The 24,892-nt window shown below is 37.2% G+C and overlaps 1 protein-coding gene across 1 annotated transcript in view; it reads right to left on the bottom strand.

Annotated features, from left to right (window-relative positions):
- CDC73 (cell division cycle 73) overlaps positions 1-24,892 on the bottom strand; it is a 111,757-nt gene that overhangs the window by 60,605 nt on the left and 26,260 nt on the right. Inside the window, exons 9-10 of the mRNA XM_068416960.1 lie at positions 24,217-24,295; positions 13,037-13,101 (exon numbers count right to left, since the gene is read on the bottom strand). Coding sequence (XP_068273061.1) covers positions 13,037-13,101; positions 24,217-24,295 — 144 coding nt within the window. The remainder of the gene's footprint in view (positions 1-13,036; positions 13,102-24,216; positions 24,296-24,892) is intronic.

The following is a 24,892-nucleotide window of genomic DNA, read 5'->3' as shown; positions in this document are numbered from 1 at the left end:
GGAACAAAGTTCTAGGGATCCTCGAGTCCCTGGAGGGCACTAACTGACTGAGACTCAAAGGCTACTAGGAAGAAAAAAAGGTTGTGTTTCAGACACAGGGGAGGGGTTTTTTCCCCCCAAAGCTACACATAGCTATTGCTCTTTGATTAACATCTGCATGAATGCAAAGGCACTTCCAGAAGTCCATTTATTTGTCACAAAATCCCTAAACAAGATGGGAATCCAGGAAGACCTGATGCTGAAAAAGGCAGATAACTTGCGAACTTAAGCTATTAAATAGCTCCCAGGTCAGCAGAAGGCTGGAGGCTGTGATAGCCGGATGACAGGCTGCCCTGGTTAAGAATCACTTTGTATCAAAGAGAGACTGCTTGTGAATACTGCTAGAAAGCACACAGGGACCACCATGAGGCTCTCCTACAGCAGCTTGGCAATAAGGAGTAAGCATGACTTCAGCCAAGGCTTTATCAACAGGAAAGAAAAATATTAAAATATTAATCAAAAGAACTGAAAACTGAACACAGACTTAGATAAGCATATACCCTTCTATGCAGAAAAGTTCTAAGTTTTAAATATTTTACAGTGAAAAACAAAGAATTAAAAAAGCAAAATACAATTCACAGCAATACCTAAATTTACCCTGAAGTATAACAAATTCACTACAAATCAGTGTTAAAGTGAAGGAACTATTAACAAATAAAACCAGAATACATCTTTTTCCTCCACCAAGATATGTCACAAAGCACAAGAAGTTTAAAAATGACTGAGAGTCCTCCCTCCCCACCAAAAAAAAAAACCCAAATACTTATGACAGAAAGGCACAAATGCCTTTCTGCAATTTAACTAGAAGCAAAACATTTTTCCCCCCATCATCTTCAGACTTGCCAGAGAACCGTATTCTACTTCCTTCGCCCTTGAGAAAAGAAAACATCTGCCCACCCCATCAGCTTTTAATCTTCTTACAGACAGAATTAATTTAGCTTCTTTCTGGGGAATGTGGCAGGGGAGGAAACTGGCCAAGCCTGCTTGAGCCAAAGTGAGTCTTCTGTTTAAAAAAAAAAAAAAAAAACAAAAAAAAAAACCACAAAAAAAACCACCCACACATGGAGGGGCAAAAAAAAAAAAAAAAAATCTTATTTCTCAAAGCTGTGAACATTCTTTAGTTATGCCACATTTATGAAGTATCAATACATCTCTCTGCATTTTAATATAGTTTAAGTATGGCTTCACTAAAGAAACATTATTTTACTGAACATAAGGCAGAAACTCCTTGAAGTTTGCCAAATATTAAATGTCAGGTTTATCAATCATTTTCGTTCCACTTACGAGAGGCATCAGAAAAAGTTACATTATTTCCTTAAAGGTATGATTCTTATTCATAACTGAGAACTTTCATAAATATTAGTATACTAGTAACTATTGTTTAAATTTAATACATTCTTGATCTTAACCTGGAGGATGTTGAGCACTTATGAGCTTTTATATTCTTTTCCTCTCAGCTCCATATAAAGGAGAGATAAAATACTTGAAAATATTTTCTGTGTATTGTAAATTCCATCTATAAAACATTCCCTGCATATGGATTACGGTTAGGGTACTCGTTGCTTAAAAGGCTCTAATACCTACATTCATATTTGAAAGAATTACAATTCACACTGTTTAATAATACAAGCCAACTACAGGCAGCTTTCCAGAGAAGAAAATAAAAGGACATTAAGAGCCTTGCTGAGAACTGCCAGGGTAAGGAATATAAGAAACATATTGAATATGTGGGTTTGTAGTACAGAACAATAACATGCATATGAAAGTTATCCTTATTAAATATTTAGTACACCCAAATAAAGGTGAGCAAACTGCCTGATTAGGCTATTCTTTCATTAGTCTGAATGGCAACTGTAACAAACAAGCAAATACAATTTTCAAAAGATTTCAGGTATGAACAAGGGAGTTGATTTACATGTTCAAATTTCACATATGAAATGTCAGCCAACTGTAAAACTACCCTTTAAAACCAGATGCAACATTATACCAGGCAGTCCAGAGTCTCTTTAGATTTTAATTTCCAAGATAGCATTGTGATCCATTTAGTATTCTAATATGTATTTTACTGCTTTAGTCTCCATTTCACCTGCTGTTCATGTCCAGATATTTTTGGAAACTTCTTCATGACATTATTTTCCACACCTAAATATACATGTGAAACCTACTATAAAATCGGTGGTTTGTTACAGCATACGATGTCACCCTAAAACAGAATGGATTTTATAGACTAATACGAGGTAGCTGTATGTATTTGTACATTATAATATATTGTACATATTATTAACTACAAAATGTTTGGCTTAAGGCCTTATAAAGCCCTCTCCATTCAGAAGTCTTTTGTTTTACTTAGTAACCACAATAAAACACAATTAATCAGGCAGGTTATCTTTTTTAATGACAACTGGATTCCATTTTCATTTCAGTAATATTGCAATCTGTCTGCCTGACTTACATCAACTGCTCCAAAGATAACCAGTAAGTAGGACTGATGAATACTGCTGCGTGACGCACCCTCAAGTCTCCTTATTCCAAAGTAAAAGGAGAGGTTTCCCCCCCCCCTCAGGAACAGATCTGTTAGCAGCCTACTTTAGTAACATTCCCTCCCTTCTTCCACAGTATGTTTTGAACCTACTTTGCAATTTCAATAAAATCTGTAGAAAAGTTATTGCCTTTGTCAATTTTTATGACAATTGCTGGGCAGGGAAATGAAACCCTCCAATTCCTGCTCCCAAGGAGGGAAAGGCAGGCAGCGTTTTTTCTCCATCTCTTCAAAACGTCAGCGTCAAGCCACCCAACAGCAAACGTCTCTAACTCATCAACTGCACTTCCTTCCAGGTCAAGGGAGGGTATGAGGAGACACCCACTCCACTTAGGCGGAAGAGAGACTTAGGTGATTGCAGAGAAATAAAATATGTTACTTTTATTCCCTATGAAGAAACCTAGAATTTTAAAAAAAAATCTAAATTAAAAGCACTAGAAATTTACAGCAACTAGCAACTAGACTGACAGTTAACTACAAGCAATCTTATCACATCACTACACCACTTTGCTTAGTCACACAAAATTTTGCTTCACACTTTAACTGAGTTTTAAAAGCATATCTGTTGCTTATGCACAAAACCCACTCATGCACCTTTATGGAGGGAAAGGGTCACCTGCTTTTACCCTCAAAGAGCCAAAAAAGCAAGATATTTTAATTCCAGTAATACATATATACCAAGTCTCCAAAAGCAGCAAACCAACAGAATAGTTCAACTTCCTAAAACATAGTCTGCCAAATGCAATGGTAATATAAGGTGAAATAAAAAGATGCTTTGTTAATATTCATGTTTTATGAAGTCTAACCAAAAGGTTTATACTCTAGGTAATCAAAATATGTATTTGTAAAAAAATCAGTTGTTCTCAAAGTTATTTATCAACTTCTTTCAATTTACCAACTCCTTTAGATAAATTTGACATTTTAAGTCCATTAGATAAACCTTCAGTATTTGAAATAGTAAGTACTGAAGAGTCACATGTTCATATAGTAGCAAACAAAAATCTGAGAATCGCTTTTACACTTTAAAAGAAAATCAGAATGTTTTATCCAAAGAAATTCACATTCACACTATGCATTTATCGACACAAAGATTAGAAACCAGATGGGTTTTTTTACTCGAACAGTATCTTTATCATTAAGTCTCTAGTCCTATATATATATATGAGGTTCCTGTGACTTAGAAAACCCCCAAAGCAAAAACCTCCAGAAAATCCCACAATCCTTTTGGGAATAAAGAGGGGCACAATAGAAAGTGGTGAATGAAAATTAAAACAGACCATACATCCTTCAACGCCTACCTACATGCACTTTCATACACACACAGGTCTCCCCTTAACTCACTTAGCTGAGCAGCATCCTTGAGAGACTTTTAGATGAATGAAGACCAGGAAACCACCCTTCCAGCAGCAGTGATGCAAGTAGTTTCTGCAATAGCATATTGTTCAGCGAAAACACAAATATAGTTCCAGATGGCAGCTCAGCAGATCGCAATCACAGGTATATTCCGGAAGGTACGATCAGTATGGCCTAAATGCTAGCTGAGTGAGCCATAACTAATGCAGAGTTCATTATATAGTCTTTACAGTCATTTACCTAACAAGAAAGCCTACACTGAAACAGACTGTATCCAAGACCATCGGTAGCAAAGTGGAGTAAACCACGACTTTGCCTATAGATTGTCCTAGCAAAGAAATAAAGCACATTTAAACATCCTGAAAGTGAGGATGCTAATTCAACAGCAACAGCATGTGGCTCCATAAAAGACACGGGCAGATTAACACCTGGATTTAGATGGAACGATAAAATCACATAAAGTTAGAGACCAAATATAGTCAGCCTTAATCAATTACCTTCTTAAATGGTGCAAGAAGGAATTGCCTTAAAGGCTTAAAAATTTCACATATTTTGCTGTTCTAACTGGACCTTCTCATTAGTGCTGTTGCACTACATTGAAATAGAGCTGAATGACATCACTTATAATCCATTCCCCAAAAGACTGAGAACCAGGGTTCTTACCTTAGCATTTCATTAACGTTTGCCTCCAAAGATCTGTCTCAATTCTGAGCTCTGCAGATTTGATGTGCTTAGAAAATACTATCTTTGCCTTATATTTTCTGATGCAAGAACTAAAGAACACCTGCCTATAACACACTCTTGTAATAATTGTACACTTGTGAAGAAAGTCTGCCACACTAAGATACTCTCTGGTTGGATTCAAACACTAACAGCCACATACTGAGAGTTCACTATAAGGTTAAAAAAAAACAAAACCAAAACCAAAACAAACCCACAAGTGCAAGAAGGAAAGGAAGTGGACCTTTAAAATAGCAATTCCAGAACCAAGTCCACAAATTGAAACGACAGTCCTTAAGAACGTTCAAAGAGGACTTCACAATAAGGACAAAGCACAGAACTTATAAAAAAAAAAAAAACAACCTCATAAAGGATAATTTGCTCTGGCTTCACTAAGTAGTAGCAAATAGCATGAGTGAGATGTACGTGAGACTGGGCTTCGAGGCATGTTCCTATGGATGTTGCTAGGGTAACAATCAAGCTATCCTACTTTCCAAGCACAGGAAAAGGTATGACTATGATGCTAAGTTACATATAAGCAAGTACTCCAAGCAGAAAACTTGTTTCCACAAATAATGAATTATATCTTACTCCATTAAGAGCAAATAACCAAGTAGTAAAGTGTCACATGGCCTAATGACAATGGTATAATCTCAACAACTGAACAGAGAAGGAGATCTTGACTCAGTCATCTCAAATTAGTTATATAAATGACTCAGCTGATCATAAAATACTTGAATTGTACTTTGACTTAGTTACTGTACCATGAATTGCAAAGTGTGATCAAAACCTTCAAAACTGTTAAAACTCTTATTCAAAGACAATGGGATGGCTACTCATGTGATTATTTTGGCAAATGTGGATAAACTTGCAGGGAGAAGAAGGGATGTTGAAGTGAACTACCTTCTGGTCCTCCATCTGTCACATGCCCATTTCTACTGGGTCCATAAGACCTTTATACTGCCTTCAATAGTTGTGAATAAATTATGACACTACATAATAGCTAAGTTGTTCTTTCCTCATTAGAAGAGATTTGATGAACTGTCAGTTGAAGATGCAGCTATTACATATTATGTTTGGAGATAATTTGTAGAGGGAAATACGTTGACAACATTGTTTAACACATAAGTTGTGTGAAGTGCATGATGTTTGATTGTTCAGAACAATTAGGACAAAGTATAAAAATCTGTAGCTCAAGTTCAGCTGGTATCATTGAGCAATGCCCTATAAAACTTTCATTAATAGACATTACACATAAAGATTTGAGAAACACAAATGAATCTAAGCATTTATATAGCATTCAAGCAGAAAGTTGACATCCACTTCAAAGAACACAAATGAAGTTTCCTACATGTTTTTATTTGGGGTCATGATAGTTTCCAAATGAGAGTGACTCCTGAAACATTCGTAAAGGATCTGAATCCTAGCGCACAGTGCACATGGCAAATGAGTTTCTCAAGGAACACTCATAGGACTAGCAAATAAACTCATACCATTCAGCTTTAGGTCAAGACAGGTCCTAGCAAGTCATCTTAAAATTCATACCAAGATTTTTTAAGGCTCTCAAGCTTTTGTAAGTAAAGCTCCCTGGATGTCTAAAGTTCCACTTCAATGTATACTCAAATACTTTGGATTCTCATACTTGGCACTCCTCCATTTAAACCACTCGAGGACCTGACAGGCATGCCACAAGCACACTTAGCACGCTGACACAAGCAGGTTTTACGCAGAACAGTGACTTTAGACACGTTCATTCAGTAACAAAGCTAGATGGCTCCAGGTCTTGCTCCCTCTTTTGTTCACTAGCATACTGGGCAACACAGCAATACCTAACTTCCAGATATGCGACTGGTAATACAACATCCACTTCTTTTCTTGAATTTGCGGTTCTTAGTCCCAAAATAAAATAAAACCTATTATGAGGAACAAAACAGGCAGTTCTATTGTATAATGCAGTACAACAGCAAGATATCTTGGCTCAGATGTACATGATTTACAACCGCTGAGAAAACGAGTGCAGCATTGTTCAACCTAACACATTTTCTTGAAAGCGGCATTTGTATGTGATTTTCTTTCATCTCTATCAGCTTGACTATTTACTCTAAAGCTCTTTTAAGGGAGAGTAATTTATTTAATGTTTGAAACACGACTGAGGCAACGAAATGCCAACCACTGAAATTGTTGTGTGGACCTTAAATATAAAATACAGTATAGTTCTTAGGAAACTTGGTTGCATTTCATCCACTTTCATTAGAGTAATACAGACACACAAGGTCTTCTAGTCTGTTACCCCAGAGCAGTATAAGGTTGCTGGCAGACTGTTCTGGGGAAACATCCGGTTCTTCCGCTCAGGGATTTTTTGAGTTAGTGGTGATGTTCCAGCCCTTAACTCTCATGGACCAAGAACTTCATGGTTATGTCTGAATCACAGTTACAGATAAATCTACAGATAAATATGACATGAAAAAAATTTACTAATCCAATGAAAACCAAAGTCTCTACCTCCAGCATCATCTATGGAACACTTTTCTAATAGGCAATTATTACAAACATCCTCTTGATGGTTAAAAGCTGCACAGTACACACACAAAGAGTTCACAGAACACTGCTCAGCCTGCGGAGGGGAGCGGGGGCTCGGGCCGGCTGGTGTTACACTCGCGTTGAGAATAATGACCAGCTTATGCACAGACTGCATGAAAATTATGCTCCGCTTCAGAGCCCATTTCAAACACTTTCAAAGAGTCTGTTGTTTTGTTGACTCCTTCCTCAATACCACAGCTCTCAAATATTTTAATGAGATTAGGACATGACACAGAAAACTGGTGCCATGCGGATAAGTAATTACATCTCTCCTGTCTAATATTTAAGATGTATTAAATTTTTATTTATTTTTTTAAAGGTAAGTGCTATTTATCTGTATATTGAGAGGCAACGTCCAATTCCACCATATGCTTCTGAAAAGTCATTTCAAGTTTTGGCACTGAATCGCAAGCTTAATTCCTCACAATAAATTAAAAAAAGATCTCGTGGATTTACCTACTTACAAAGAAGCATATCAATTATCTGAAGTCTTTTTATATAAAATATGTGCGTACACCATGTTGAGTGCTTCTGCTCCAACACGCTTCCTCTCCGATGGCCTGGTCTTTAACATGACAGAAAGTTAGCATTTCCCTTCATCCTGCAACATGCTAATCCTTTGAAAAATATACCAGAGGTTAAACAACCTCAGTTAAAATAATAAAATCACTGAGTATACCATACGCAAATGATTTTGGTGGCAATAACAGCAACATCCTTTGACTAGTTAATGTTCAAAATCTGCGGCCGACCACAAACTGATGAAAAATGCTGCTGACCTTGGAGGTGCTGAACCATCCTTCCAGTTCTTCTGAAATTAAGCCTGGCTTACACAGGGACCCTCTTTTTTATTACTTGTTTTCTGTCAGGACTATGTAATGTATTTGTTTCGACTGTACATTACTATGTAATGTATTTTCTTTAATTACCAATAGTCTCGTGTGTTTACTCAGTAATTTTACAACTGAGAAATTGTTGGAAAGCCTGGTAGTTTACACCAGAGAGATGGATGTTACTTTTGTTAATTTGTACAAAAAACATTATCATTGAACTCAAAAGCACTGAAAACTTACATAGAATTTCTTACTAGAGATAAAACTTACATGTTTGAATACACTGCAGATATTTGCAGAGGAGTTTGCTACAAGCAAAGAGCCTCTACTGAAACCCTCACTAACTACACACTGAGTCTCCAAGTGTAGCCCCAAACTATCCGACAAGTAAATCATCTCAATATCCAAAAAAGCTGTTGTATCCACCCGTTCACTGAACAGTAAGAGAAAGAAATGCCAACAGTAGTTCTGGCTGCTTATGAGTGCAGATGATCAATGACAGATTCCATTACTAGCAGCAAAAACAAAAGACAAAGGAAGCTTCTGAGCTTCAGCAGCTATGAACTCTAAAAGAAACCAGAAGTTAAAAACAGGAGAGCTTTCTAGCAATTAGGAGAGGCAACAAAGTAATTTCTACAAGGGCCTACTACTACACAGATTTACTTGCTTGCACCCAAGTTTATAACCACACTGAATCACAGCTCATGACTAGTGAGGACTCTCCGAACTTCACAGACTATCAGTCTATTCCTTTCGTTCTTATTAAAGTCACGAAAACTTAAGAGAGAAAAAAAACCCACAAAGATGAGCAAAACCAGCATCATCATGTCTATTATTGTCATGTTATTTGCATGTGCACACAGCCAATGCAAAGCATGCCCTCAGCTTGGAAAAGGATACGCTTTAGTACCAACCTATAAAAGCCAGATTTATCATACACGCTTGGAACAAGCAACTTCTCCTGTATCCTGATGTAAGTGCAGATAGCCAGTTTGTTCCTATCTTGACATCTCATGCTATAGTAACAGTTAAATAATTCACACATTTAGTTACAGAAACCATTAGTTCAAAATTCAGTTTCATTTATATATAAACAAAAGGTCAGACCCGCCTTCTAGGCTTCTACTAGATGACACTGGCTTAGTCTCCCAAGTTAACATTTCTCTTTAGAAAAACAGAAGGCTAATGCCCTGAACATTTCAAATCTACACAAGGAAGAAAGAACAGGTTGAGAATATCAGCTTAAAATTCTCTCTCAGCATTCCCCGACAACCTGCATGGTACAAAAATACTAACATACTTATCTTCCATAGCTCTTATTTGGTCCATTTCAAACAGTAAACTTTCCTACTTAAAAAATAAAAGTTGCCCTGCTATACAGAGGATTATGCTTTGAAGTGAAGCCTGCAGGTAGCCCCAGAGGTTTCTGAAAGTCATGCTGCACAATCTGCAATATGAACTGCTGGGTAACTAGATGGCAAGAGCTACCACCTCTAGCTTACTTGTTTCCAAAACATCATCAATCCAGGCAAACAGAAGGTGCCACAGGTATTAAAAAGGCTTTCTGAGGAAGATGTCTTGTTATAAATAATTCCAGGTCCAGAATAATGAAATCACGCCTTCACAATAAAAATTCATTAAATAAGTCAGTTCTTCCTAAGAGAAAGTAAGTGTGCCAATTAAGCAAAAACCCTGTTACAGGGAAGAACTGCCAGCAGCACAAGTTATTTTAGCTGACATTACTTCAGAAAAAGCCCACCATTCACCATCTGTTCTGGCACAAATTTTGAATGCTAAGAAAGTTTCCAACACCACTGATGAAAAGAAAACAGTCAAGATGCAGAAGTTTTTGTTTTGCTGTTAAAAAGAACAAGCATCTAGGACAACTCACATTTCAGCAAGAACAAACACAAACCAAAAGTTCTGCACATTTCATAAAAATCATTACAGAGAATTACAATAAGGCAGAGTGCAAGTGGGATACACGTAGGGAATATAACAGGGAACAAATAAAACCTTCTTATAAATCTTACATGAGAAGCAGATGGGCAACTCCAGACAGTGGGGTCACAGTTTACACTCCAGGTAATAAGCACATGGCTACAAAGTTTTTTCCAATTGCTAACAAGATCAAAACTTTTAGAAGCTAATGGCTCCATCAACCTTTTAAAGAGAAGAGTAACCATGAGAACAAACTATTTAATTCAGACAAAGAAAATAAAGGACAATGTGTGACAAGGAAGCCACAGGAATCAATGTAACACAGAGAGAACAAGAGTCTGGCTAGATGGTATTACCAATAATGTTAAACACTCAAATGAACCACCACACTATGATAAACAATCTCTTCCAATGTGCAACTCATAACCAAAGTGGAAGCTAGAGCAAAAATAAGATACCAAAAAAGTGATAAAGAATGAAGATAACGCAAAATACATAATTCATCCGCCTCAAGGCAATATTTATAATTTCCGAAGCAGTAAGAAATTCTTAATGCCTTTCTACAAACCATTGGTGAGATCTCAATCAGAAGGCTACATGAAATTTTATTTCTCTGTGCTCAAAAAAAAGATTAATTCTAACTGGAACAGCTAGAGAAAGCAAACTCACATGTGAATTGAAAGCCTATTTCACAAGACTACTTGTTTAGCCAAGCAAAACAAGAAGTTTTAAGAGAATATGACTGCTTTCTATAAATACATTAATGGAAACAAACACCATAGAAGAAACAGAGGAGCTACCTAAGTCAAGGAGAAAAATGCCGTAAAAATAAACCTTTCAAATTTCACCATTCATCTGGAAAACGGAGGTCTGAAGTTTGAAGACAGCCTCTAACAAAGAGCTACCTAACACTTCAATTCCTTTGAAATGTTTGATGAGTTCACAAGAGGGATTATGTCAGTACTCTGAGGATAGCAGATGACATTGTGTAGGTAGAATGCAATTCCAATGCCATCCTCCATATTCTATGATTTAGCCAATGAGTGTAGTGTACTTTTCCATTAAACCTCTAGGGGAAAGAATGACTTTCTCATTTCCTCCCTAGTTTTGTCTAGCATAAAAAATAGGAAGAAACCACAAAAAAAACCTGAGTAAAAGCATAATGTGAAATTTGTTAACTAGGAGCAGATAAAGCGTTCTACACAAAACAATGATCTGAAGATTATGGGTTAGAACTAGGTGGCCTATCACTGTGACAAAGTTCAGACAAAAACAGAGAAACATTTCTGTGCCACATAACTGACAGATTTATTTCTCCCCCATCTGAAATACAAAGTCAGTATGTCACCGTAATTTATGAATGAGCTAAACATTTAGGGCACCTTTTTAATAGTCTGGAAAATAAGGCTCCAAAAATCCCTTACAAGTTCTTTCTTAGAAAAACACTAAATGACAGATGGAGTTTTAATATTTCTCATGACACCAGATGATGCTTTATGTGCAGCCATACAATACCTCTTAAATAGTTTTTGCAACATAAACTAGAATTTTTTGCAATAAGATTTCATAGTAATTTGATATCAGTTATATTTTCTTTCTTAATGGAAGAAACCAGCAAGGACAGTTTAATAACTACTTCAAAACTCTAGGTAGCATGCTGAATATGTGAGCTAGGATTCCTAGAATAAAAAACCTTAATTATTTTTTAACTAACTTTTAAAAATATAATTTTTAGAGTTACTGTGCATCCCTTTGCTTTTACAGTTTTTATACCAACTTAAAACACTTCAACATTTCAACTTTCCTATAATCTTGCCTTTTTTTTCCCCCCCCTTTTCTTTTTCCTCCCCACAGGGCATTTTAAACAGAACCTATTTACTAGGTCATTTCAAGTCACTACCACTGGAAACAGATACATTATACCACGGAAACCTGGGTTTGGTCTAACAACACTGCTTGATCCCTCATAAACCAGCCCTAAATTCATGCAAGATTCAAGAAGAAATTGGGTTATTTTCTTCCTTCTCCCAATCAATTTCTGAATTGATCTAGAAACAATACTGTTTAGAACTAAGTAGATTCCTTCCTTAAAATATTTCCTTCCAATTCTTTAAAAATATTTTAAGTTCAGAGGAGGTTGGGAACAAAAGACTTGGGCAAGAACTTTTATCAAACAAGAAAAGGCTCTAAAAGTTTTTAACAAATTTACATTCAAGATACTATTTTATGTTCAAATTAGGAGTGCAAACTAGAAGTAGCGCATGGATTTAGGAGAGTGTTTAGTGCTGTCTATTCATCAGATTTATATAGGTATGCAGATGGCAAAAACCTTAATGAGGGCTCTACATTAGCTTTGTAGCATCTGTCCTGCTTACCAGCAGATCAAAACAGCATTTGTTTGAGAGCATTCAACTCACTTCCACAAAAGCAGACAATATTGGCAAAAAAAAAAAAAAAAAAAAGAAGGAAATCTGTTTGAGGGTGTCTCTTTCCCATCTATATATGTAGCAATTCTCGCTGACAGCATTGTAAAGTCATACAAAAGAAGTCCATCTCACTAGGCTAGAAAGCTTCAACAGTAACACAGAGGTCAAATTCTTCCACCACTAAACAAGCTTATTGTTATTAAACACAGAGCAATACTGCAAAACCTAGTTTTATTGCTTCAGTTTTGTGAGTATAGTTTTATCATTTATCAACATGAAAGATGTCCTTCACAGACATACATAGGGCTAGCAAAACTCTGAATATATTAGTATAGTCGAGCACAAAAAGGCTGCACCTCCACAACAAGAACCTGCCAGCAAAGTCTTCCCAGCACACCTTTTTACTGCAGACAAATCCCTTGAGCAAAGATCTCTAAAATGTGCAGACCAAATCAAAACATGTTTTATCTTTTCACAGAGAAGAACTTTCATTAATTCTGTTAGTCGGACAAAGTCACCTTCCAAAGCCTACGCCAGGCTGACAAGATATATACAGGTACACTATCATTCCTCTAAAATGTATTTAAAAAAAACTTTTGGCTTACTGTTACAGACTTCAGAGTCATGCCGTGATAGGTGCCCATGGTATCAATTTTGAAGCCTTCCGTTTCTGCAAAGGAAAAAAAGTCTCATCATTATGAACATAGGAATGTCATGTCTAAATGGACAACACTGGAAATATCTTTGAAATCATTTTTGCAAAGAGCACATGTTGCTATGGGTAGTGGTTTAGGTTCTGTTCACAACATAAAACCTGGTTATTATTCAGGCAACATGTGTTTTCTTCAGACAAAGGTCCACTTGGTATTTCTGCTTTCTGTAACCAGAGTAAGCTTTTCCTGCTGCACAGAATCATTCAAACCACTCCAGAGAACAGATATAAATCTAATTCTTTGTGAAAATACGTTACAATATGCACGCAGTCTCCGAAATTCTCTTCACCACAAAATGGAGAAGTACCTCATACTCCCAGAATGCATTATAATGCAACATATTCAACTTGTAGTTGTATTAATGGAAAAATATACTTAATAAGAAAGCGGTTTACACACTGACTACAAAACTGTGGCCACTTAACATGATAAATTCACTTCTGGAGTGCAGAAGAGCAACAATGTCATTGTCGTATGATACAGAGAACAGAATCTGCATAAAATCACGCTACCAGACTAAAGGTGATGAAAAGGGTTGTTTTGGGTTGGTTTGGTTTTTTTTTAGTATTTTTAATCAGACTGAATTTATGTTAAGTGCCAGACACCTGCAAGTGCTCAGTGACTAAACCTGCTGCTGCTAGCCTGTTTGCTTTTGAATATCATATAGAATCGTATCATAGAATGGTTTGGGTTGGAAGGGACCTTAAAGATCATCTAGTTCCAACCCCCCTGCCGCAGGCAGGGACACCTTTCCTCTAGACCAGGTTGCTCGCAGCCCCATCCAGCCTGGCCTTGAACACTGCCAGGGAGGGGGCAGCCACAGCTTCTCTGGGCAACCTGTTCCAGTGTCTCACCGCCCTCACAGTAAAGAATTTCTTCCTAATATCTAATCTAAATCTCCCCTCTTTCAGTTTAAAACCGTTACTCCTCGTCCTATCACTCCACGCCCTTGTAAAAAGTCCTGCTTCCGCTATCCTGTAGGCCCCTTCAGGTACTGGAAGGCTCCTTCTCTGTCCTATTCTCAGCACTCTAAGATCAAAGTCAGCTCCTGAATACTGCCACCAGGACTTGCAAGAAACACTTTGTCATTTTGTAAATTCCCTAGCCTCATGCATCTACTGTCAACTGACCCCATCAACCAACCACCCAATTAATTAATACTTAAAATGGCATGACAATCACCAAACCATGATAAGCAAGCATTTGTCTATACCTAAGCAACTTCGGGGCTATTTCAGCCAGACTTGGGTAAAGGTAACTGATACCATGCAGAAATAGCTATTGGGAATTGGAAGATTTTTGCCATTTATTACACCACATTCATACAATGCATCAGCACAAAAACATAATAGACCAAAAATAATGCAGAATCAAAGAAAAGCTGAAACCTGAACCTACAAAAAGTCCAAGAAAAATACTAGATTTTCAAGACTGTTAGAGCTTCTTGCTCTTATCATGAGTAAATTAGCTTAAATTGAAACTCAGACAACCTTGAAAACAATGCAGATGCTCTGGGAAACATCTATGGTTGCTCATCCTTTCTTCCTTAGATGAGGAAGATTATCAGACACTTGTAGGAAATGAGGCAGAAAAGTTTCCCAGATTTAATAACTCTCCAGTGCCTAGAAAAAGACACCCAAGTGCTGAAAATCGATCATACTCCTCTCACCATGGAAACAGGTATCTACTTTCTGAACACTGTTTTTGGTTTTACTTTCTCCACCTCAATTATGCTACCAGACCTACCACCAACTACCAAGTGGATAGCCCTACTGTTACTGACCACGTATTGTTTCACGCAAAGTCACCTCAGCTCCTGCCCTTCTTCATCTTGGCTTCCCAAGGCCACCCCTCCCCTTCTGCTGATTTAACGTTTCTGAACTACACAGAGTGATTCTCAGTAAGCAAAATGCAGGCACAGACAGACATGAATGCAGCCTTCTCTGCTAAAGAAAAGAAAAAGAAGCCTAGCTTCCCTTTATAAATTGATATTGCCTTACTGCCTTTCCCCCCAACCCCAAGATGTAGTTATGCAGAAAGTCTTAGTTCAGTGCTCATACAGCTGAACTTGAGCTAAAGATAGTGAAGTCGCATCTGACCAACACTTCCATGGATAACAGTTTTCTCTGTGACTATATAGGTCACTGTTTCTGGGCAAGGAGCATATTAATATTTCAGGTGGTGCCTGGAGCCTTGCAGAATATTTGATAGAGTTCCCCTAAGTTGAAGAGATGCTTTTGCTGACGTGGAGTGACACAAACCAGAGGTGTATAATCTAGGCTGACAGTTGTTTGTGGATTTCAGGTCACCAACAGAGGAACCTTTCTGCTTTTCAGACTGACCTATTAAGGGTTCCTCTTGCCTGTCACATGGAGAATTTCCAACTATTTCAACTAGATGTTCTTCCCAAACTCCAAAGAATACAGACACCACTTCACAAGAACAGCAAAGCAGCATCCCCCATTGTGCCTGCCCTGCCACCGTTTCTTTCCTCTCAGCACAAATCCTGGTTCTACAATTAGTTCTACATGTTTGATCTCTGTTTCAGTTATTTCTTTCCACTGGACTCTTTCTCTACGTTTTCCCTAATAAAGCTTTGCATTCCTTCTCAATTAATTAAAAAAAAGTCAACCCAAGTCTCCATCAGCATTGCAAAGGGAATAAAGGCCCACAGAGCCAACAGCACAGTGAGAAAGCAAATCAAAGAGGAGAGAGGCACCTGTCAGGGAACAAGCCTCTGGTCAACCACCAACAGCTTCATCTTTTGCAAGAATCTCCCCAGGTCTCTCATGAAATATGTCCTGGTTCATTTAACGAGCCACACAAGCCACTAACTAGAGCTCTGGCTCTCACCAGCTCCCTGCTCCCAGCCTTTTGCTGACCCTTCGCCCTAGCAGGAGGAGCAAACAACTAGGATCCTGAAGAGCCACCTGTTCCCTCAAGCACTAGAGCCCATACTCTTGCCCGTTGAACATTTCCAGCAGGTACACAGGCCTTCCAATGCTATTTAACAGCTACTCAGGTAGTAAATAAAACAGGTCTGATAATCTGTAAATAATGACATAGTACTTTTCCTTATTGATGTAGATCCAAGTGATGCACAATGGTCAAAGTAGAACGTAGATACTACTTACATTCCTGCAAACAGTTGCTGCAGCCACTATGAGGTCTACTGCGGACCCCAGGGTCTGCTACGTGCAGGTAGGGTGGGATGAGTAGTAGAAACCACCTCCCAGACTTCCCACCAGCTCTCAAATTTCCTGCTTCAAACTCTCAAGCAACTGATGAACGAGAGTTAAGCATTCCAGATAACCACAGCAATCCTCCTTTAGCTGGTAACAGCATGGACACTCTTTTCTCAGAATATGGCTTTTTTGACCTGACCCTCTCACATTTACCATGTGATATTCTACCTGTCAGCCACTCACTTTTCTTACAGAAATAAACACTGCTACAAGTGAGAGCCCTGCCACTTGCACATTTGTGCCTTTTTATAATATCTCAACAGTTTGTACACTTGGCCACGCACAGTAGTACCTTCAGCTCCACTCACTGTATACAGCCTGGGCAAAGCAGAAAACAAATGCTTCCAAGCCAGGGACACGACAGTGACAGCTGCATTCCCACTTCAAAAACTGCTGAGGGTGTCAGCCAGGTTAATGCAGCTGGTTGTATGAGACATTCAAGGATCAAGGCTAGAAAGCAGAGAGGCACTTCTGCCAGAGCATTCTCCAAGGGCAGTGGCTGACCCTGGTGCAGCTGCTCAAAAGCAGACCTGGGATACAAGAGGAAACACAGGCCACAGTGAAGAGGACCAGAACACAAAGCATCCTGGAGCACCAGGGGACGTGCCCCCAGCGCACATCAGCATAAATGCTGTACCATACCCTCTGATTAAGAACACAAAAGCAGTATGTTTCTCCCCTCCCTCCCAAACCAGCTTGAACCTGTGCTGCTGAGTCATGCACCAGCACAGAGATGAAATATTAATGCCTGGCCAAGAATTAGCTTGCAACTCCCATTTCAAAATCACAGCTTCACTGATGGTAATAGGAAGCAGTTAAAAGCATAAGCCATCTACTAAGAAAAGGGTATTTAAAAAGAAAAGAGCTTTTTAAATAAAAGTATCCTGATGGCAAGACTTTGGACCCTTATTTTCAAACTTGGAATTAGATGCAGAACAACTGTTAAAAAACTTCCTCGAGTCTTCAATACATTTGGATTTTTCAATAAAATTACAAAGTTATCATACACATTTCCTTTAAGCAAAAAGCAGTCCATCATATTAAATAGTTCAAACTCATGTATTGTGACAAACTGTATTACAACTTTTTCTATTTGCCAAATATAACCAGTTTTATAAACATAAAGCATTGTTAAAAACACTGACATCAACAAATGCCTTAAGATTACATCTTGAGAGACTAAACAATAACTAGTACTGAATAACAATTCTAATGCTTCAAAAACATAAACCTTCATCAGTGAACATTAAGACTATCTTTTCTTCTCCAGTCTTGCATGTATTATGATCACAATTTCACAGTCCAATGACCCAAAGACTGTCAAAAGGATCATACACTTTTCCAGTGTGGTTCATCACTCGTTACCTTTCCAGCATCACCATGTATCAGTCTGAGTGCTTTCTCCCATTTAAAAGAATTAGACCTGGAAATGAAAATATGCACCCTAATGCATTAGCTTATCGGACTGATTATATTCTTCATCACCATTTGGGCATATGTTCCATTTCCTTGCATATGAGGATTAACGCTCAAAGTGCCTTCCATTTGCTTAAAGCCCGCTGCTCTACATCAATCTAGGTCACCCTGCATTTTGATTCTGCACCTGCTACAGCTCTAGCCATCCAATCCGGGTGCAAACTTGAGCGCTGATACACTACCAAAAGAATAATAGACTCAAATTAACCTGACTTTCTGGAAGGAAGTCGAGGCAAACACAAACAGAACAAAGGAGCATGTCTCTGAAACACTGAAGAACTCGAGTTAAAAACTTTGCTTGAATTGTGGATGAGTAAGATCAAGTAACCACTTGTTTTTTCAGCTGTATACTCTTCAAATCCCAGATAGCAACAGCTCTGCAGACTGCCTGGAAATGATTCACTACCCCACTTCACACCCATGGTAATTAAATCACTCACATCAAATTTCATTCTACAGAAGAGTTTACCGAGCATTCCTTTTCAGTACTGTACACTAACAAATAAAAATTAGAAGTTTCACACCTGAATTTCCAAGCTACACTAATTAGTTTACAAAATTCTCTGCACAGTTCATATATCAGTTCAGTAATAATCTTACCAGTAATTAACACCAAGTTCTTAAAAGTTTCTCACAGTACTAATAAAAAAAATTATGTATGAATCTGTGGATGTTTTCCAGCCTCGAAGTGAATGTACAGTACTGAAAGTTATCAAACTACTTGGTCACACCAAGCCAGAACACAGAGACAGACCGCAATGTTTTTCAACTGTGAATCTCTTGCACATACTCTCTGCTAGGAAAAAAAAAGCAGAATCCTATAACCTTAACAATGAATGTCTAACAAGGCAGTCAAGTTTCAGAACTCGACATCCTGCTACCAGTTCTAGTCTCCTTGTGTAAACAGAAATCACACAATTTACAAGAAAATACTTATGAGAAATACTTTATAAAGAAACTTTCTTAAGAATGCATAGGAGAGACAAAAAAAACCACTTATGGTCCAGAGTCACATCAAGTTTAAAAACTTCATAGGCCTCTGTTGACTAGGCTTAATACAACTAATTGAAAGGCAGGCATACTTCTGAAAAAACACAGCTATGTTTGAAAATCCAACACAATTGCAAGAATAATTCAAACATAAAGTGACAATAGCAGGAAGTCAACAGCAAGCTTTTCTGTGGGAAACACTTGGATGTGGTAAACAACATTTTCACCATTACAGACTGAAGTCACATGGCTGCACAGCAAGACCCTCTCCAGTTTACACTAAATAGGACTAAAAGTTTGTTGTTGTTTTTTTTGGTTGGTTGGTTGGGTTTTTTTTAATAACAGCTGGCTTCTGCTATGTTGAAACCTTGACAACAACAATAGCACGCAAACAAGAACAACACTCCTGGAACACACCTTAAAGACCTAACACCTGGAGCAGCACAGAGGAACTTAACTTTGCCATCTGTTCTGAGAGATGCACTCAATGGGTCAAGAAAATGTTAAAACTTCAAGATTATCATTCCAGCTCTATCTCACACTCCGGAATTACTGAAGAAACAAGCATGTGAAAAAGGATCTCAGGTAAAGCCACCCAAAAAACCAGAGAAAAAACAAGGTATAGCGTCCAAAAGAGTTTAGTACCTAGAATGTGCCATAGAACAATCACATCAGCTCAAAGTTGCAGTATACCACTGGCTGACCTGCAAACTATACACATCAATAAATATGTATTTAAATATCAAACATTGGGGCACACACGAGAGGACACAAGATACCTTCTTAAGCATCAAATGACATTTAGGCACAAGATTTTAAAATCCTTTTCAGGATTTAAAAATTATGTTGCTCAAGATATGACAGACTGTCATTTGAACAAGATGGTCTGTGGCAAGAATAAAGTACCACTAGTAAAGATGCACATTAATAAATGTCATTAATAAAGTGTAAAAATAAGCTAAAGTGAGCAATATGAAGGAAAGGAATAAAACTACAAAGGGAAAAGTAGCAAAGGCTTAGCACAGAATGAAGCTCTGTGCTGTTGAAGAGAGTATACCATTACTGACTGCCAGCATGAAAGAAACAAAACCAATAGGAATGAAACAGCAGCCATGAAAAGTAATTGCAGGGTGTTCTCCTTCTCACCTAAAAACCACCTCAAAACTATTTGAACAGTTCAGCTTGATGGGTACACTGCCAAGTAACATGTTCTTCCACTGTGGAAGTATCTAGGATGTATGAGTCCTACTGCAGGAGACATCTTAAGACATTTCCTGTGGCATATATCACAGAACTTTAAGAATGTCAAAGATTTCTGTCTCCTTCCTAACCAAAGCTGCAGTAACAAGACACACATTTGAGAAAAAGCTACCAACTACTGACTCAGGGCTGCATATGCAGTTCCCTTGACTGCAGGTGTAACTGATTATTTGCTCTTCAAGAATAGTACCTTCCAATTACCACCCCCCAACACACATTTACTATTAAAGCAATCTAAGCCATTCTAGCAGCAAAGGCTGTCCCATCTGGCATGAAGATTTTAAGTAAGCCAGCCAGAGAGGCATCCTGACACACAGCATCAGAAATAATGATCCATCCCAAGAAGCAGAGAAATTTGGCTGCAACTCAGCAGTTTACTTAATGCATCTCGTGTTAAAATTCATAAATTTACTCTCTTAGCTCTACAAGCTTTGAATTGTTTACGCTAAGAACAAAACTGTTAATGGAAAAATTCTGTATTAAACCAAATATTCAAAGAAAAAACAGTTCACCTCTTTGCTGCCTAAACTTTAAATCTTCACGAATACTGTAGTATATAAAACTGCAGATAGACAATAAGCTGCAATCATTATGCAACTCGGAGAGGATTACTGTGAATCCTTCCTACAGTTTCAATACCTCTGAGGGAAGAACAAGCAGGTGAGGCACGAAGACAAAAGCCTGCAGACATTGCCTCTCTTGGCTTTGTTTCAGCGTTTAGCCAAAATCACTACTACACATATTGTTACAAGCATCATACAATCCTCCCACAATCTTCAGCCAACCACACGCAGAGTCACAGAGGGTAAGATGTGGAAACCCTTCAGAGTGACTCAAATCTATAGGGTTCAACTTTATCTCAGGTGTTATCCACCATTACTAATAAACGTGGATACAATTGTATAAAGACTGCAAGTTATTATATCTAGAATTTAAATAATCATCCTTCTTTTCCTTCAGACTTCTTTCCCAAAATCCCCAGTACTGCGAGCTTTCCAAAAACACATGTAATTCCCAGTTCTTACTACATTAACTGGAAAAAAATGGTCTTTAAGGAAGAAAAATGCCTTATTTTACTTTTATTGATGATTATTTCTGCTTGCAATCTCACTTCTGCACTGAATATTTGGGGACACAACCTAATTTTGAGGGCAATTAAATTAAAAATCCTTTAAGGAATGAGTTCACTTGTGATAGGGTTGCAAGTGATGTGTGTAGTTCAGTTTTAAGCAAATCACATTACCAGTGCTGAATGGCATAGAAAAACATTAATGACTAATTATGGCTTTTGAAAACTACATGCACTCTGAGTTTCAGTTAAGACTAAAATTTTAAAGTTATAGTTTTATAATAGAATACCCCAGAAGTAAATAAGATCATCTGCTATTTTCTAAAGTTAATTTGTAGCCGAGGAAGGTACTTCTAATATCTCCAGGTCCTCTCCTAAGAAACCCAGATGTTAATTACTAACTCTACGTAACTTCCATAAATGCTGTATCAGTACCTTTCATAAGTCAATCTGGTATTTGAAATTCATTCTTTTGAATACCTAATTTGTATTTCCAATGCTAACCTACACTTATCTAACTTGGTATTACACTAGTGCTATTCTTAAACTATGTATTTCTTTAAATACACGAGAAAACTGAAATACAAAATTAACTCCGTATGTGACTAAACCAAATATAAGAAACTAGAAAGTTAAGGCACATAAACATGTCCTAGAAAGAAGGAGAGTGATAATGTAACTACCCAGGTAGTCACAACCATTTCAGGCATTTCATAAACACCACAACACAAAAGAACCTTTCAATTTGAACAAGAGCTCCAGTTCAGTCCAGTCCATTTCAGCACTGACAGAAACCCCAAGACCACATCTCAGAATCACATAACATGCAAATGGATTTTTTCACTGTTACTAATTACAGGCAGAAACATTTTTTTTCCCTGGCAATCATTTAATCTCTTCTTTGGTTTCTGCTCAGAAATTTCTACATCAAACCCACACTGGTGAGCTGGCTCAACAAATTCTTCTAGGTTCTTTTTTCCTGCCATGCAAAACCTGTTATTTTCTGTTCCCTCTTGAATTGCACACATGCAGTAAAAGCATAAAATACATTCACCTGTTTAGTGCAGATGTTGTCTACATGGGTTGCTTTACTAGAGCTATATAATTTGTCATCTAGAAGGACACAGACCATTCCTTTACCTAAGTTTCTTGTTGTAAAAGAGTCCACAATGAATGATATGCATTGGTACATTTGAACTATTACACTTGTTCATTAATTTCTTTCTCCACCTTTTATTTCATACTGTCCAGTATAAATATTCACTAATATTAACTCTTAATAGGAAATGGTAATAAAAGGAAAACTACTTGGCAAATACCCGAGTCTTGAAGATTTAAAATATTATCAGAAGCAAACTGAAAAAGCACTAGTAAAAATATTAATGGAAGGGGTGGTTTGTTGTTTTTTTTTCTCCCCTTCCTTTCTTTCCCAGATTCCCTTGGCTCTTATTATAACAATGAATTCTTCATGGATGCTACTTGTAGATTATTTTTCAATGCTGAAAAAGCTAGCAAATGTCCTGCTTCAGCTTTTTTCTCCTACTCCTCCATGCAGTTGTCAATGAGTAGTAGTAAATAAAAACCACTGCACTAAAATAAAAGTATATTGAGGCCAACAGGGAATAGACTTCAAGAGGATAGAATAGAATATCTGATCAAATTTCCTATGGTAAGTTTCACACACACAAATAAAACCATAAACCTAAAGGATGTATACACATGTAGGTGCATATTTACAGAACTTTTTGTTTGTTTTTTTTTTTTTAAATAACTTCAGAGGTGGGTACAGTCAGATTCTGAAATACTTGTACATTATCCAGTATGAGGTGCATGGAAAACATAACCTTCACAAATTTCTTACAGCATGAAATTCTCCTTGGTGTTACATTTTATGCTTTTCTTTCTCCAGTTACAATCAAAACTGAATATCCAAATAGTACTGTAATATACTCTTCCTTTTTATTTATTTATATAGCAAAAACAATCATGTCATTTCAATATAAAATTGAACACAATTAGCTACAGTACAGCACTTCCACAAAATCTGAGAGTTCACATACACAGCATATGAATGTTATTCAGTTTCCCTGAACAAAAAACCTTACTAGCTTGGACAAAGCCAAATACTCCAAAAGATGCAAGCTGAATTGCTCATCTACAGTTTAAAATGACATTTACCAGCAAGTAAGTTCTTGCAACCAGAAAAAAAAAGCCCTTAGAAGCACACATAGGAAGTTTCATTAAAGAATTATTTTGTTTGAGAACTAGCAGGAAGAGGTAACTCAGAAGTATAACAAAATTTGTCTTGCCCTCTGCAAGAAACACAAACATCCAACCACAACAAACACAAAATTCGCAAAATAAAAACATAGCAAGACACAAACATGAAATAACTAGAACTGGTACTAAAACAGAAGATTAAAAAAAGCAAGGGAGACAGAAGAAAAATTTTTAGTCAGACAAATCATCACTCAAGTTCAACCTTCCACCCTGTTTTAAAATAAGTAAGAATGCTTAAATATTGTAGGTTATTCCCATCTTCTCTCCAGAAGGGACCTAATATTTTGCACTGCTGTTACCAGTTTGGTTTGTAATTTAAAGAGACATAACAAGCTAATAGTATTTACTTGTAATTACTGAAAGCAACTTGAAAAGTAATTGTGATTGTTTGAGGACAGGTGATCTATTTCATTTTATGCACCTGACAGTCATATTTGCAGTTCTGCTTTTTTATTACTGCATATGACGTTCCCCAAACAAATAATCAGTTTTTTTCCCCAAAAAAGTTCTGGTTTTAAGCTTTCAGTTTGCCTCCTAAGAGGCAGAAATAATTTCTAACAAATAATATTTTTAGATTTTATTACTTGGAAAAGCTATCTTTAAGTATAGTTACAGTTTTTCTTTGGTTTTTCTCTTAGGTTTGAAAAGTAATGGCACAGAAAATCCCCTAATCCGAACTTTATAACTCATCAGTTTCATTTCCCAATTTTACTTTTCTTTTTCTTTTAAAAGAAGCATTACAATCAACTTACCCTCTTTGCCTTTGAATCTTTCCTGATCGTATCTGTTGTAGGCAGCTGGAATAGGTTGCTTATTTCGTAAAGTGGGATCCTAAAACAGGTTAAATAAGATTTGTAAAACATACTAGAAGATATTTGATGGTTTTTGAACTTCATAAAGTATTACATGGAACTGCTCAAGAGTATAAAATTAATTCACTTTTGTAGGAGTTTCAATGCATGTTAAAACTTCTGGTATGTTTCCCTTCAACATCCACTTACAATCTTACAGAAACAGACTTTAGAAGTACATACTGAAAGCAATGACAACAACCTGAGGCAAAACTAAAGTCACAGTAACAAACCACATTAGCTAAAATCTGTAAGTTTTATGAAATCACTGAGTTTTTGTAATAACCCAAGAATTAGCAGGGGAAAAAAAACTGACAACTGACAATTCATGATTAAGCCTTCAGCCGCACACACACGAAATGTTCCTTGCCAGTCTATTAAGCTAAAATTCTGCTGAAACTATAGAATGAAAACAAATTTTGGGGGAAAAAAGGCATTCTGGGAAAAAAAGTTTTAAAAAGCGCCAATCTAGAGGCACACCAAATACCAATGCAATCCTTTTGCGGATGGCTTAGTTATGTATTCACAACTATTCTGAATGGGGCATTTGAGTAGTCCTATGCACAATTTACGAAAT

This window comes from Nyctibius grandis, chromosome 21 (genome assembly GCF_013368605.1).
Source record: "Nyctibius grandis isolate bNycGra1 chromosome 21, bNycGra1.pri, whole genome shotgun sequence".
Lineage (NCBI taxonomy): Eukaryota > Metazoa > Chordata > Aves > Nyctibiiformes > Nyctibiidae > Nyctibius > Nyctibius grandis.
This window is presented reverse-complemented; position numbering and strand designations above follow the sequence as displayed.